Source organism: Galleria mellonella, unplaced genomic scaffold (assembly GCF_026898425.1).
Source record: "Galleria mellonella isolate WM207_F2 unplaced genomic scaffold, CSIRO_AGI_GalMel_v1 utg40, whole genome shotgun sequence".
Lineage (NCBI taxonomy): Eukaryota > Metazoa > Arthropoda > Insecta > Lepidoptera > Pyralidae > Galleria > Galleria mellonella.
In genome coordinates, this window is record NW_026442094.1 from 3,389,760 (window position 1) to 3,406,404 (window position 16,645).

The following is a 16,645-nucleotide window of genomic DNA, read 5'->3' on the forward strand; positions in this document are numbered from 1 at the left end:
CAGGTTCAGTAAGCAGTTTCAGTCATGAAGAACTAGCAAGCAAATCGTCTATTTCTCTTTTCCCGTCTATTAACCAAATATTACATAGTAGCAATCCATCTTGGCTTTGCATAGTGTGATAGTTAAAAATGTAAATTAGTATTTTGTATTAGCTATAATAGACAAATTAATACTTTCGGTTTCATTACTATAATTTTTGTAGGAATCTCTATTTTTTTTAATAATACATATAAGCCTTGTTCTTGAGGAGGCCTATGCCAGGAAGTACACCGAATTGAGAAATATATAATAATAAATAGAAAGGGAAAATATGTCTTACTAGGGTTATAGTGAATTCGGAGTAAAAGGGCTTATATATATATATATATATATATATATATATATATATATATATATATATATATATATATATATATATATATATATATATATATATATATATATAAGCCTTAATCGCTAATAATGTATAGGTGAAAAAATTTGAAATATCAGTTGAATATTTTTTTTTAACTATTTCAAACAAATAAACGTACAAACAAATTTTCTTTATATTAATATTTTTTAGAATGGCAAACAAGCTGACGGCCCACCTGATGGAAAGTGGTAACCGTCGCCTATAGACATTAGTACCATGTACATAACTAAGTATACTGTTTCGCCCATGATACCCCCCATGCGTTGCCATTCCTAAGGATTCAGATGTTATTCCTCTGTACCCTGTAAATTCATGCCATATCCCACCATTTAAACCGAAACACAGCCTTGCAAAAACATAACTAATAATATAATGGATAATAATATTTGAAACGTTATCCATATATTTCTTATTCCAATAAAAGCAAGCATGTACAAATTAGATGTGCCTACCTACGGAATTTTACAAAATAAAAAAAAAGGAACTTAACTTCAACAGCCCGACTATCATAACTTAGAGGAACTTAATGTTTCGGAATGAATCCTCCATATGCAAATATAGCAGTTAGCTGGTACTATACTCCCTGATTAAAACTGCAGATCATAACTGAAATGGCCCGAGAGTGTATGCTCCGTTGAACTTCAGTTAACTTTAGAGTTATGAAGGTGATTACCAGTAATGGGATGGCATATGTCTTAAAATTGTCCTATTTTATTAACTAGTAGTAGATACAAAAAAAAAATGTGCAAATCGCGTGTTGATATTTTAACCGATTTCAAGAAAATGGAGATTGTTAATTCAACAATAGTGTTTGTCATATTACGCAATATCTTGTGAACTGATATTGATGAATATTTTAAACGAAATATTTAAACTCATGTTGATACACAAATTTTATCAATTTGTGTCCATCTGTTGTAAAATGGTAACCATCACCTATGGGCAGCACCGCAAATATTAACGTGCATTTTGCCTATGGTATATTTAGTAATAAAACTAAATAATCATCATCATATCAGTTGTTAACTCCTCCCCTCCTCCCTGCTATGGGGGGTTTTGCCAGTAGTTGTCACGCTTGGTTGGCGAGTTGGCAACCATAGTTACGTTTTAACTTAAAAGTCATACTGGTCGAGGGATGGGCCCCTCGACCATTTTATACCTTTAGTCGCCTCTTACGACACCCAGGAGAAAGAAAGCGGTGGACCATACTATGGCGGGACCACACGGCTGAATAATAAATATATATAATCTGAATCAGTTCTTGTAGAAAGTATAGGACACAAAAACTACTCTGTTGTTTATGTAGGGAACAGTAAAGCTTATTTGCATGAAGGAAATAACAGGGAACTTAAGAAAATGTCTAACGAGATTAATAGTCTCAAATGACTAAAAATCTAGAATCTAAACTTTTAAGTTCGTTAAGCATATATATATATATATATATATATATATATATATATATATATATATATATATATATATATATATATATATATATATATATATATATATATATATATATTATAGTCATATATCCGACTAGGTAAGTTTAACTTCAATCGAGAGGTCTAGCGACGAATCCAATTTGGTTAGGTAGCGTTCGAGAAGCTACGCCACATCTTCTTATCCACAATATCTCAGTTTTTGAGTGGCGACCCCGTACGGGCAAACGCAATGTAGGACGACCCTCCACCAGATGGAGTGACGACCGCAGATGCATTACAGGGAGTCAATTAATGCGAATGGCTCAGGATCGTTCTTTATGGCAGTCAGTATGGAGGTCTATGTTCAACAGTGAACGGATAATGGCTAAGATGATGATGATAAATGTAATTATACTACCTACTAATGATTTATTCAATAATCTTTTAAACGACATACTTCTTAATAACCTAAGAAGAAAATATCCATAATGCATACATAGTTAGCAATAGAAAGAAAAGATCCAATATTCAGTGTTAGTTTGTGACTCAAAAACTTGGAAACACAATTGTAAAAATATGTTTTATACAAGCCATGTGGTCACCTATGTCATGAATTTAATATAAAAGATTTAATAATTGATTTTATGCTTCAACTATACGACTTTAATATTGACTCTGTTAATTAGAATTATTGCAACAAAACATTGATAGATGTACTTGTGTTTCAACATTCGTGTTTCAACCGTGAAGCAGCTGTGTTTGCATGGCTGTGTTTCGGTTTGAAGGGTGGAATATGGCGTGAATTTACTGGGTACAGAGGAATAACATCTGAGTCCTCAGGAATGGCAACGCATGGGGGGTATCATGGGCAAAACAGTACACTCTGTTATGTCCATGGTACTGCTCATGTCTATAGGCGACGGTTACCACTTTCCATAAGGTGGGCCGTCAGCTTGTTTGACATTCTAAGTTGTATAAAAAAAAAAGAATATACTTACAAAAACTGTAGAAGTCTATGTCAAATCCGTTTTGTTTGTATTCAATATAATAAATATGAACACAAGCTGAATTTCTCATTGGTCCGTCAATTTAAATTTATTGCTCTGTACCAAGAGAAAAAAGTCGTAATGGCGGGAAAAACGTAGGAAAATGTTCTTGACAAATAAGTCCAATAAAACAACAGAGTATTGGCTTACGAAAGTCACTTTATCAGTCTCCGGGCACACAAAACATATTGCTGGCAGGGATCAGGGATAGAGCGCAGAAACTGAATTTTCTTAACTTTATTCTGTTTTTGGATGATTATGTACTTTATTGTACATTGATTAAATTATAAATGATAATTAGGAGAATAAAATACTTATTTGCAAAAATTAAAAATTATCTAGATATATTAAAAAAAAAATAAGAATTGTAATTCATAAAAAACATATTCATAAACAAATAATACTTTCTTAATACTAATTCTTATAAATGTATCGTATTAGTACCTATATAGTTACTTATTTTATTATTGAAATAAATATTAAATTGAGTAAATTAAATTGATTTATTACTAGACAAAGTTGATAAAAAAAATTAGGGTAGGAAAACTCCTGAAAAAAAAAAGAGATTTAGAGACCCAAGCAGTTTTTTTAAATTGTTCAATTACAACAAGAAAACATCATAATTCAATAATTTGTTAAAAGACAGAACGATATGCAGAAATAATAACTGTAACTTTATATCGAGTGAAAAAATGTATATATATACCTATATACATACATATATTCCCATAGTGTTAAAATAAAATATTAACTAATAAATAACCAGTTTTATTAAGAACTTAGTATTTAGATTACTTTTTAAATTTATTCTTAGCCTATTTTTCCTTCATGTCTGCCAAGATAAGGTTTACCCCTCGATAAATAATTTGGCAACATATTAGCATACGTCGATTTATCTCGCGATGCTGGCTCGGAATTATTATTTATAGCTCAGCCACCCCAGCCCTAGAGTACATATGTTAACTAAATCCGTCGATGTATAAAGATTTCCTTAGATTAAACAATAAATTCCGCAGAGACGCCTCTGATGTGTTTTATAAAAAGTAGTATACCAACAGTAAAATTCAGTCATTTATTTTTTACTATACTTAAAAATGTCTTAAAAATATTTTCTTGTACAATAATAATTATTATAAAATCAAAATAAAAAATACATGATTACAAATACATATCTCCCTATTCGGAACAATTTTTTATGGACATAGTGAAACAATCACTCTAACTCGTATTATAGATACAACGACTTTATATTTTTCAACACAAAGAAGTAGATAGAGAAGTAGTAGGTAGAGAGAGAACTTTTATATAATTTTATTAAGTGACTTGACAGATGTTTATTTGCCTCCAACTGAGTCCATTTTTTTATCAGGATAAAAACAAAAAATGGAAATCAGTCATCAAAAAATACTGATTTCAGCGACCTGAAGGTAGTCGCTCTCGTGATAAAATTGGGGCAAAAAGTATACCTCGAGGTCTCTATCTGAGTCCTCCTTGGGGACTAAGAAGACCTATGCGATTGTAGCACAAAAATTATCATATTGGAGCAAACAATAGATACACATTTGCAAAATTTCATTAAAATCTATTGAGCGGTTCTGCAAATTAACATGAACGAACATCGTAACACGCAGTTTTTATATACATATATTATGATTGTGTAAATAAAAATATATATTCCTACATAAAATTTAAAATACCATATTATCGGTTATTATCTAACACAGTTTTATGTATATATATTATACTAATAGGTAATCAAAGGAAACATTATCAAATGACTTGTCTTTCAAATATTAATCTGTGTACTAGTCTGTATAAAGATTACCTCCGACACCTTCGCGGTGAATACTATTGGGGGTTGCCTTTGATTATCGAAGTTTGATGTCTTAACTTCAATCCGTAGTTCAGATTAGCATTATCCAATTTACTTATTTGAATAACGTATGCACATATTTATGAAAATATTTCTTTCAAAGAATTTTTGTTACGATTTGAGTCTTCACAAATTTTCCGGAAGAAGACGGTTCTCAGTTAGCTTGACTTTTTTGTGGTTATGTTATGCGATTACAACGACAATCATTCTGAATCGATTATTACAGTTTATTTTTGCAAACGATAGAATTTATACTTGTGTTGGTTCTATATTATATTTTTTTTTTTAGCAATTTAATTTTAAATGATTGAAATTTTATAAGATCCAAAGCAAAATCTTCTTGATCTGTATTTACATAGCACTTATATTTCTTAAATATAATCGCTTTAATTTCCTTAAAAAATCCATGAAATGACAAGAGACTAGGTATTTATATAATTTTTAATATTAATAACCTATAAAGTGAATCATGAACATGAATTGTAAATTACATATCAAACACATTTCAAAAGACTTCTACAAAAATTAAAATGTATGTGTAAAAAATTTCGTAAAGATTTATAAAATATTTACTTTAATTTTGACATGTTTAAATTTAATGTATTACCCCAGCTCCTGATCTAATCAATTAAAGCCCCTACACACCTAAGACAAAGTGACAGCGATTAGCCATGACGCGCGACACGGCACTCGACAAGTGGGTTATTATTAATAACATCTACCAGAGTCGCGATGAAGTTAATTAAAATCAAACATTTTGAATATTGCACCCTTCGAGTATTACGGACGGGCTATGATCACATTTTTGTTGATGAATGCAATTTATATTTAACGATTTGGGCTGATTGGGTTATTTAAATGAACATTTCTAACTAAATAAGTTTTTCGAATTATATAATCAGTGTTGTAATGGTAAATTAAAACATTTATACTCTTTCCTATACTGCACATTCCTTTTAGTCGGCAATAATTCATCCATGAGTTTAGGTGTTAACTCAATAAAAGTAAACTGTTAAAAAAATAGCAAAAATTAATAATAAAATGTCCGTCCGTGTTATTAGAACCACTATATTCACACTGTGAGAATAATGGTATAGTATGATGTGTACTTGTACCTCTTTATAGAAAATTAATCTAAAGTAAATTTCAGTATAAAAGAAAGCCACAAGATAAAAGATAAAAAAACAGAGGAAGATAAAAGTTGAATAGATAAAATAATCGAGATAAATAACTAGGCCTTTTAACATATAACTTTCTAGTATTAGAAATATTTCATTAATGTAATCTTGTAACATGTTATCAAACATAAATCTTATCTTCTACAACCTATAAATTGAGCGTAATAACGTATAAAAAAAATTAACATTCCTACTTATATAACAATTCAATAAAACACATGAACAAGACGATTAATCCGTAAAATGACACATCACAGTAGCATCACTCAGCGTTTTATTACAATAGGTGACAGCAGACAAAAAAACTTGTCAAAAGACACCGACCGAACAATCGTTCGACCTCCATTAATCAGAAGCTAGACTGAGGGTTGGTACTTAATCAAAGTATTACAATACACGGGCTATAATAGAAGCATGAATATTTATAAGAGAATTAGCCGCGGCGCGAGGCGGAGAAGACGCGCCGCGGTGCGATGACAAGACGCTTGATTTGAGACGGTGTGGCTGTACCTTAATTGTTAACAGGAGCTTAGTGTTGTTATTCTTTTTGTTTGTTTGCCCATTTTATTTTATTGTTCACTCTTTACTAACTATTCTTTCATGATAAAAAAAAACTATATTTATAAATAACTTATTTTTAAAATAAGTATAACATTTATGACAAAAATATAATAATAATATATTAAAATAAACCTTCGATTAATTATGGTGATAAAATTCGAATTTCGAATTCAACATGAAGGAGCGTTCTTTTTTTAACCAACTTAAAAAACTTAGTTATCAGACTATATTTTTGAAAACTCGATTCGCGACAATTTTGCGAACCCGCCTGTCAAGCGTGGCAACTGGCAAAACTTCCTTTTATGGTGAAGGCTGTGTCCATTGCTGTTCAGCAATGTTCAGTTAATGGCTTATATGATGATAAATCCTTTATTCGTCCCATATTGTTTTTTTTTTTTTTTTACAAGTAAAATCTATATTCTTTTTTCGCAGAACAATATTACAATATTAATCAACTTCAAAAATTAGAAGATTCTCAATCCGTCAATATCTGCGCCAATTCTGAGCCGATTTCGTTAATTCTTTTTGTGATCAACATTTACTGCCGTTTTGGTTGCATGTTATTTACTATTCTAATTCGAAATTGCCATTCTGTTTTCACAGAGCAAAATCTTTAAGTTACGTATAATTTATAATACATTATTTTGTACTGTGGTCAAACCTAAGTCCGCAGTACAAACAAACAATAGAAATACGAATTAGTGTAACAAGTGACTAAATCCCGGTTTTATAATATGACGTTGGTCATCCGATCCCGGGATCAATTTACTAATCCGTGGACTAATAGCCTGGAGGGACACCACACTATTTAAATTTGCTTAGTCTTTATGTTTAGAAGGATAGAGTTTAATATTGTTTGAAGCATTTGTTGGTTTTGGATATCATTTTTAGGGGTGACAGAAATTCACGTTGAAATGTGAAAGCATTTCTGTGTAAGATTATGATATTATAGAATGTATTGCTGTAAGTCGCCGTTACGACTCTCGTACACATTACATTTTATTGTTTGAGATTTATGAAAAATGCATTCGTCTAAATAGTTTAAGATTTTATCCACTTATCTACAAAAAAAATTAATTCAAAACCAATAATTTTAATTTTAAAACTAAACTGCTAAATCGATTTTGATAAAATTTCTATAGGATTAATTTAAAAGTATGTCATGTTAAATAAAATAAGATTTTTTTTAAATAACAGAGTTATGAGGTAACAACATAAAAAATAATTATATATATATAAGTATATCCGAAATGAAAACCCTTTTCCTATTTTGAAGTCGGTTTATTAAGTAGTTTAATTTCTATCTATATATAAAATTGTAACTAAACAATGTCTGTATATAGGAGTTATTTAAGAAAAAATATGTAAGGAGTCTTAATAAGACTAATTAAAATGAAAACAATATTTTTTAGAATGTTTGTTAATCTACCTGTATGTTTGTTTCGGTAACACGCAAAAACTACTGCACCAAATTGGATGCGGTTTTTAATATTGTATTTCTGAATGTCGAACTTAACATATACAGAGACTACCGACTAAACCGTCTTTCAATAAAAACGTTCACGCTCACTTTTTTACTTTATCCGAACAGTAAGTGCTTTATATTATTCTCAATTTTGTGTATAATATAGTATATATCATATATGTGTAAGTATATTTGTTATTCATATATATTTATTCGTTTATATATGTAATTTTGTATGTATGTATATCAATAATTACTAGTACCGCATTCGAGTATTCTGACACTTCCCTATGGTTGACTGGGAGAGAATGCTTTTAAGATTAAGTCCGCCATGTACACATATATGTAGTAATGAATAAATAAATAAAAAATACGCCATCAGTGATATATATCATTTATACAAAATCCAAGTATAGGAAATCGTGGGCATAACTGATAAACGGTGAATAAAGTCCTTACATAATAAGTCTTCGAAAACTAAAAAAAAAAACACGCACGCAGTAAAATGCTTTCTTTTTTTTTTATTTTAAGTTTTTATAAAGAAACGTTCAACTTGCAAATATCTTTCCGAATTATTCAAGGGTCTTTGAAATTTCTTATTAGGAGCAAATAAATTATCGCCGCCCCCTAATTGGAGCTTTCTGTTTTTTTGCGAGTAAAACAATGGCATTTATGCAAAACACTCGACGCGGACAAATTAAAAGTGTGAAAGAAAAAAAAAAGCATAAATTAATGCACCCAATACGCAACTGTTTTAATTATGTTCAAGATGAAATAGCTATGGAAGTAGTATGGATAAGACTTAAACATTTGGAACATTTAAACTGTATTCACAATGAGCAATGCGAAACTATTTGTGGTAGATATTTATGAAATACTATCTATTACCCGCGACTTCGTTTGCGTGACTAGAGTAAAAAGTAGTCTATATCCTTTTCCAACACGTATAGTACATGTATATCAAATTTAATAGTGACTAGTCAAGTCGTTGAGACGATAAGAGATAACAAACAAACTCTCATATTTATAATATTAGTACGGGTAAGTCTCAGAAAGTACTAAAAATTATAGTTGGGTTTTATGTATAATTTGACAAAATTTCGATAAATTATAATATCCAGTGTGATCTTGACTAGCATGATATATGTTTCCGTATTTCTTTAAATGGAGGAAATTCATTTATCAGACTACCTATACAAATTGTAATGTATTTTTGGTATCAAAGTTACGTAATATTTTCGTGAATCGTGAAATTTTATTATCTGATTTAGTCGAAATGTTTTACTATAATACAGATCCTTTTCATAATATTTTATTTAATAGATAAAATTAGTAGGGTATGTCCATTATATTCTTTCATAGAGTAAATCTTTAGAGGTACCTTGAATTAAAGCTGCAGTGGCAGGGGTCAAACGGCGTTATAATCGAGGCGATAAATCTAACTCAACACTAATTATTACGGAACACAGCCTTTTATATACTGAAATATACTTTCAGATCAAACAAGGCAAATTCAGGTTATCTGATAAAGCTTGTGTTTATTCATTTATTAACATTATTATGTATTACTAAATTATAAATTTCATTCGTAAGGATTATTATTTATGAATCGGTACCAACTTTACATGACGAAACCGGAAAATGAATCTATGCAATTAACTTAGTAATATTAGCACAATAAGTGTACAGGTATTTCATTCATAGTGTTGTACAATTATTTCTAATAATTATATCTCTGTCCAAAATGATGATAGGCAGCATCACAAAAGTTTGAATTTGGAATTGTTATACAAACGTTTTTTGTTCGAAGTGATGCTGGCCTGCTATACGAGTAAACCGTTTTAATTTTTAAATTTAAAATTCCAATTTTGAAATTAGTAAACAAATATATCGCTGCCGTACTCAGAGTTCGAGATTTGAAATATCGTGGCGGCACCACAAAAACAAAGTGTCACCAATCGGTCACGGCTTGCACCGACCATCAAATATTTTAGCCTTTTGTGCCTCAAGAAATGAAAGTGAAAAGCATATTGTTGTCCACAATAAGTCTTTCGTATGCTAATGCGCCTAAAATAGGGGACCGTGGCATTTTTCAAACTTCTCTCTAGTATTTTGATTTTGAAAGCGGTTCGAAGGGGCCAACCTGTGACATGACAAGTATATACAGAAATATTCCAGGCATTTAATCGTGTGCATTTTGGTGCATAATTTATAATTTGATGAAGTTACACACACCAAATAAATTTGTTCTATGAATTTTAATTTAAAAAGTAATGAATGTTACATGTATCATATTTACCAGAGGGAGACTTTGTACAAAAGTCGATTGCTTGGGTACCTCTGAGGAATAACACCTAAATCCTCAGGAATGGCAACGTATGGGGGGGTATCATGGGCGAAACAGTATACTCTGATATATCCATGGTACTGCTCATGTCTATAGGCGACGGTTACTACTTTCCATCAGGTGGGCCGTCAGCTTGTTTGCCATTCTAAGTTGTATAAAAAAAAATTACCTACCCATACAAGCAAATAATCAAATCTTTCCACTTTATAATATTATTTTAAAAGGCATATTCTCTCCTATCGATTAATATGAAAGATATTCTTAAAATAACTACACCGAGTTATTCATCTCCGTCCAAAAATATTGCCTATCCATCACTTCCTCTATCCCTTTCACGCTAGTGAAATTCAGAGCAGTTTTATCACACGTCTCTCTCGCACTCGAGGGCGCGTGACTAGGATACTAGTTGCACGAAGTTTTCCTTGCTTTATGGTAGTTTTCCGTGAAAAATTACCTTGCTAGATGCCGCTGTTCAACCAAATGAGTTTTCAGATAGACTCGGTTATTTGATACTTATCGTAGTAATGTAATGGGTTCGTGCTAATAAATGTTATATAATTATTCAATGTATGTGCATTTTTTATGTCATTTAATATCTACAATAAATCTTATGATACGAGCAGACTTTTTGCCTGTAGAAAAAAAGTAAATAAAATTAAAGTAAATAAATATAATAAATTTACTTAAAAGTAAATAATACAAATGTAAGTTTACATATCTTTTGCTTTTTTTTTTTTTTTAAGTATTAAAAGTGTCTGCGTATATTAAATAATTAAATGCCTAAAATTTTTTTAAGATATAAAATTTTCAGTAATTTTTAAATTTAAATTAAATTAAAGAAACCAATTTAATATGAATAAATAAAAAATACACTTTGGATATTTGTTGCTCGATAACGCATTGACACCTGAATGTGTCATGGAATACTGAGAGATCCTTGAAAATAAAAATAAAAACTTAATTGAATTTAGTGTAATAAGTACCCATTAGTGTATATAATATAATAAGTGCCTATCTAAACTTATTTAATTAAAAAATAATCATTAAAATTCGGTTTACAATTAACGAAGATGAACTAACCGTTCACATACGTTAAAAAACCTCCTTCTTTTTCAAATAAGTTTTAATGACTGCATAAGTTAATTTTTTTTATTGGCCATTACACCACAGAAGTTGTTAAAAGAATAAATTATCTTACCACAACGTGAACAATCATTTATACAATATTTGAAAAGCGAGACCATATTTCTTCAAAGCCCCGAGTTACATATTCTATCTACTCATAATAACCGTATGCAAATACATTTGATTAAAACAATAAACCAGTAGCATCGAATAAGGCATCGAATTGAAATCGAATTGATGCCATCTCGATTATTGTCCCTTACGAGGCAACTCGTAATTAGTCGATACTATTGTATTATGCGATTTATCTGCAGTATTACAGATAGATTCACTAAAAGTTCACATAAACTATGCCTTTTGAATTTACGATGAACAAAAATAATCAGCCCGTATACGGCTAGCTGATTTTATCTCGTTGTTTATTAAATAAACTCTTGTATTGTGTATTTAAGTTTTATATGTAGAGGGACGAATTCCTCTTAATCTTAAGAAGAATATTTACAAATGCACGACTCGTAGGTTGATTGCCAATAAGTTAGCAATTAACAGACACCGCGTGATCGCTTCGTGATAAATTGCTAATTGTTATTAATAACAGTGTTAAGTAGTACGATTTGATTTTTTGGCTTTATAGATTAAATCAACTAACAATAGATAAAACTAATTAAAGCGTAAATTTATTTCGGAATTGCTATCTAGAGAGAACACCAACGTTTATTGTTTTATGCGCCTTAATCACTTTTATGTAATACAAAACATGTCAAAAATAAAAACAGAAATTTTTAGTTATCGCCTGTTTAGAGGTATGAAATCAAAGGACCGGCCAACTATCCTGAATGGAACTGAAGATTGGCCAGGAAAGGTGATGAAGGAAAGAATACAACCTTTCGGATGAGGGTAACCCTCTGATATCAAGGATTTTCAGGCCGCCTTCGTTATATACGAAGTCCTTTGTTGGGACTTATCGGATGATATTTTTAAGTAGCATGAAGCAATTGACAATTATTTTTAAATTATCCAAACATTAAATAAAAATAACGACTATTACTATTGTAAGCTTTCGCAGTAATGTTAAAACATATAAAAGAGATATGTAATATGTATTTAATTATGTACTTTTTTCAATATATTTTACCAGTAGAAGATTTTTTGCAAAAGCTGTGTGCATGATTACTATCCTACCCGTATCTTCGCCGTGAAGCAGTTGTGCTTGCATAACTGTTTAAAGTGATATGGCAGTAAAACTCTAGGATATAGAGGTATAATATCATAGGAATCATAGTGTGTATGGTGCTATTTATTCAAAGGTTGCCTGGAAGAGATCACTTTTAGCGATAAGGTCGCCCATTGTTTTCTTGCAGTGATCATTTCTTGTAATTGTTTGTATCTACAATAAGTTTACTATTGTAATCTTTTCGATGTAACAATAAAGAGTATCTATTAATCTATCTATTTATATCTGCAGGAAATGGTTACCATTTTCTGTCAGGTAAGACGTTAGCTTATTTAGCAAATAAGCCAAAAATATTATAAATCAGTATTTTAATTAATATAAGCCAAAAAAATCTAAAAATTATAAAAAATATATCTTATCTGTTTCACTATTTTAAATATATCGTAACTAATATTATCATAAAAAGAAAAGACTTGTTTTAAGTTTGTTTGTTTATCTACAATAGATAAACTCAAAAACTACTTAACCAATATTAAATTCTTTTTCTTACAGAAAGCTACATAGTAAGCGAGATAAATTAGCTGTATTTAGTACAAAAAAAATGGTGCAAAATCGGAGCAGCTCGAGTTTGGAGTATTTGTCATAATATTATGTTCGGCCTTATTATTGATTATATAAACAAAGAGTTCAACGTCACGACGTCAAAATGGCCACACAGCGAGTGGATGGATCTAATTTGTCCAGGCTTAGTACGGAGTGACGCTTTTTCATTATTTTCATCGAGTATCTCAAGCCGTGGCTTAGTGGATGCGACCGGCATACTAAGCACTTGTTACTTTGACGGCTTGTTTTTCTTTCTCATTCGTTATTAAGTACTCGCTTAATTTATATTACTATGTCGCAGAACAAACAAAATTTGAGTCGTGATATATTTTAAATAATTCAAATATGAAGGATAACTGTATGGCATTGTTCCTTTGCCGGTTATGATTTTTATATATATTCTTTATTGAACTAAAACATACAGTGACAACAATAAATTAATAACAATGTTAGCAAAGGCGAACTTATCTCTAAAAGAGATTTCTCCCAGTCAACCTAACACAATGGCATAGGAAGTAGTAAGTGGGCAGTAGTAGTGCAAAACAGAAATTAAAATAAATATTTACATAAATTATAAATCAATATATTAAAATATTCTCGGTGACAATTTTTTATGGAAAAGTGCCAGATTAAAGTTTCTTACTCTTGAATCTATTAGTATCTAATTTTAATATAATGCCTAAAGATAGCATAATGATACTTTATACATATTTATGTATTAAAAGCAACATTCTTGTTAGAAAATTTGTCAAGATCGAAATAATTTTTCATTTCTAGTATTAACATTTTCTCTCTGTTGCGTCTAAAATGGTCAATAAACAGTGTTGCTATTGGTACGTGCGGACTGGTCCCGTGAGGGCGCTACTATCTGTGCAAATGACTTTTATTTTCTTTTACTTTTAAAGTTTCTTTGCTGACACTAACCATAATATTTATTTTTTAAATCTTTTATTTACAAATTCACAATCGAGGTCCTTAAAAAATAATCTATAGAAAGACCTCTGTCTGTGGTTAAAATAATTGCAGTGATTATCAAAAGATTTTAATTGGTAAAGGGTTAAACTTTTTTTTTAATTTTAATTATAATAGAAAAGAAAGCTCAGCACTTAGATCAATTTCCAATACATCGTAATATATTATTGTTCATTTGTTTCGAATGACCGCGGTCAAATTACAGCCCGCAACGTAATTGTGATTGGATATTGTCTCTTTTTCCCTTTTCAATATTTAGCTGCTTTTTTCACTGACCCTTTGTTTGGTTCGTGAGAACAGCGGTCGGAAATTACCATTTTTAGAGATTGGATTATGTTTGATACCTGGGATTTTGAGGTTATTTAAAAAATCGACTCGTGAAATCGACTGGGTCTCGAATGTTGTTCAAATTAGAACAACACGCTTTGGGCGGTGTCAAGCAGTTTTTGTTATTTTATTTTCAACATTTTTTTTTTAATAATTTTTTTAAAAATAAAGATGCACTCACCGACTGTTGACAGACGCCGCGTTCCCTACACCATCGACCGATGGTTTTCTGTAACAATGAAATACATTTTATTTTATTAATTTGGAAATTATTCCAAAGCATAAACTTTCCTTCCTTTTTGCCGGCATTGAATGGGTCATCCCTTCCATTCGCGTGGGTGTAGTAAAAGGCGACTAAAGAATCTTAATCATCGAGGAATGGGCAACAGCGTCCTTCTTAAAACATCACTAAAAATCTAACTAAGGTTGCTTACTCGCCTAGCAAGCGTAGCCAATACTGTCTAAACCCCTCTTATGGGGGAAGCCTCTGGCATTGGTCAGTTAACGGACGATAAGATGACAATGAAGAATTTCATTACCTTTTTTAACTTCAATATTATAATAAATAAAAATACACTCTTTCGTAAAAAATACACTTGACATTAATACGACCAATAAACTTATCTTACTAGGTAAGTATGAAATGCTCCGAGATATAGCTGTAGTTAAATACGATATATATATATATATACTTAAATTACGCTTAAAATTAGTATGTGTAGAAATACTTACATCCAATAAGGATCTGCTAACGTTGCTGACGTGTGAGGTCCATAAGTCGGCCCCAAGTGGTACGGGCTGCAGTAATTCATCATTGGAACTGCATACATTTCGGTTTAGTCTTTTTAGTTCGTGTCTACTTTAATAAAGTCATATTGGTTGAAGTCTACAAAAGCATTCTTAAGTAAAAGTAGAATTCTTACTTTTATGTATTATTAGATGCACCTGTTAAGTAATTTAATAATATTCACCTAAAAATTGTCAATTATGACGAACTTAAAATGGATCTTAAAAGGTTATATCAAAATATTCTGTTAAAAACATAAATATCAATATTGGTTTTACAATTGAAGAAGATATAGACACTAAAAAAAAGTTGAATAAAATATTTCCTCCTTTAGCCATGATCACGATTTCATGTTCAAATTAAAGAACCAGAGAATTCTATCAAAAAAGTTACCACTAACAAAAAATTTAGTGACAAAACTATCAGTTTCTAAAACTGTTGTAAAAGAAAAAAGAATAAGTAGTATTTGCATCTTGTCATATCATTGCCACCACTGGAATTATACATACAATAATCATCGTCACCAAAGATGGCGTTCCAAATTTAAAAGCGATGCCGATACATTGATAGCTTAATTTTTCTTTTTTTTTTTTTTTTTTTTATTGTTGTATAACAATAAGTAATATTTGTAACTAAACTCGTTATCATAATACTGTGACCATTGGAATTATACAATGATCACCGCCACAGAACACGGCATTCCAAATTTAAAAACGATGTTACCGTCACTAAATACAAGCTAGTTGTCTGAAAAGACGACGACTCGATTTTGGCCGAATCGAATCACACAAAAGTTCCACTTAGGGTCCCACAGATGTCGTTAGCGCCCGCTGCGCTTGCGCACCGCGACATGCAGAGATACGAAATTAGTACATTCAAGAATTTCATTCTCGTAAGTATCTAACCGTTACACGTTCATTCAGTTTTTATTAAAGTTTTTAGCGAATTAATATACTTAATAAGTTTTTCTTTAACTAATATACACAAGTTAAAAAAAAGTTAACAGAAGAAGGAGGCTAAAGTACATATAATATAAATCTCCAATCAATAGAAGCAAAAACTTCATTAAAATACAATTGCAATACAATTTTCCAAATAATTTTCGCAAAAGTTATAGGTTATATTAATTAGTTAGTCATATTAATGAAGAAAACCCCTTGGTAATATTGTTTTGGATTTTACTACACAAACGAAACCATAGTCTTACTCAACTAGTAAATTATAAGAAACCGTAAAATAAAAAAATGGTTTTATTTTGATTTTACAATTAACCAAAAAAAATTTAATTTCATAATTAAGTTGAAAAAATAAACACTTTTCAAGCTTTTGAATAAATATATAATATACT

General features: G+C 30.4%; 1 protein-coding gene across 2 annotated transcripts in view; it reads right to left on the reverse strand.

Moving 5' to 3' along the window:
- The window catches only part of LOC113520294 (protein trachealess), a 226,776-nt gene that overhangs the window by 138,818 nt on the left and 71,313 nt on the right, over window positions 1-16,645 (reverse strand). For both annotated transcript variants that reach the window (XM_052898025.1, XM_052898024.1), the window contains exon 3: window positions 14,692-14,739. In XM_052898025.1, the coding sequence (XP_052753985.1) occupies window positions 14,692-14,739 (48 nt within the window). The remainder of the gene's footprint in view (window positions 1-14,691; window positions 14,740-16,645) is intronic.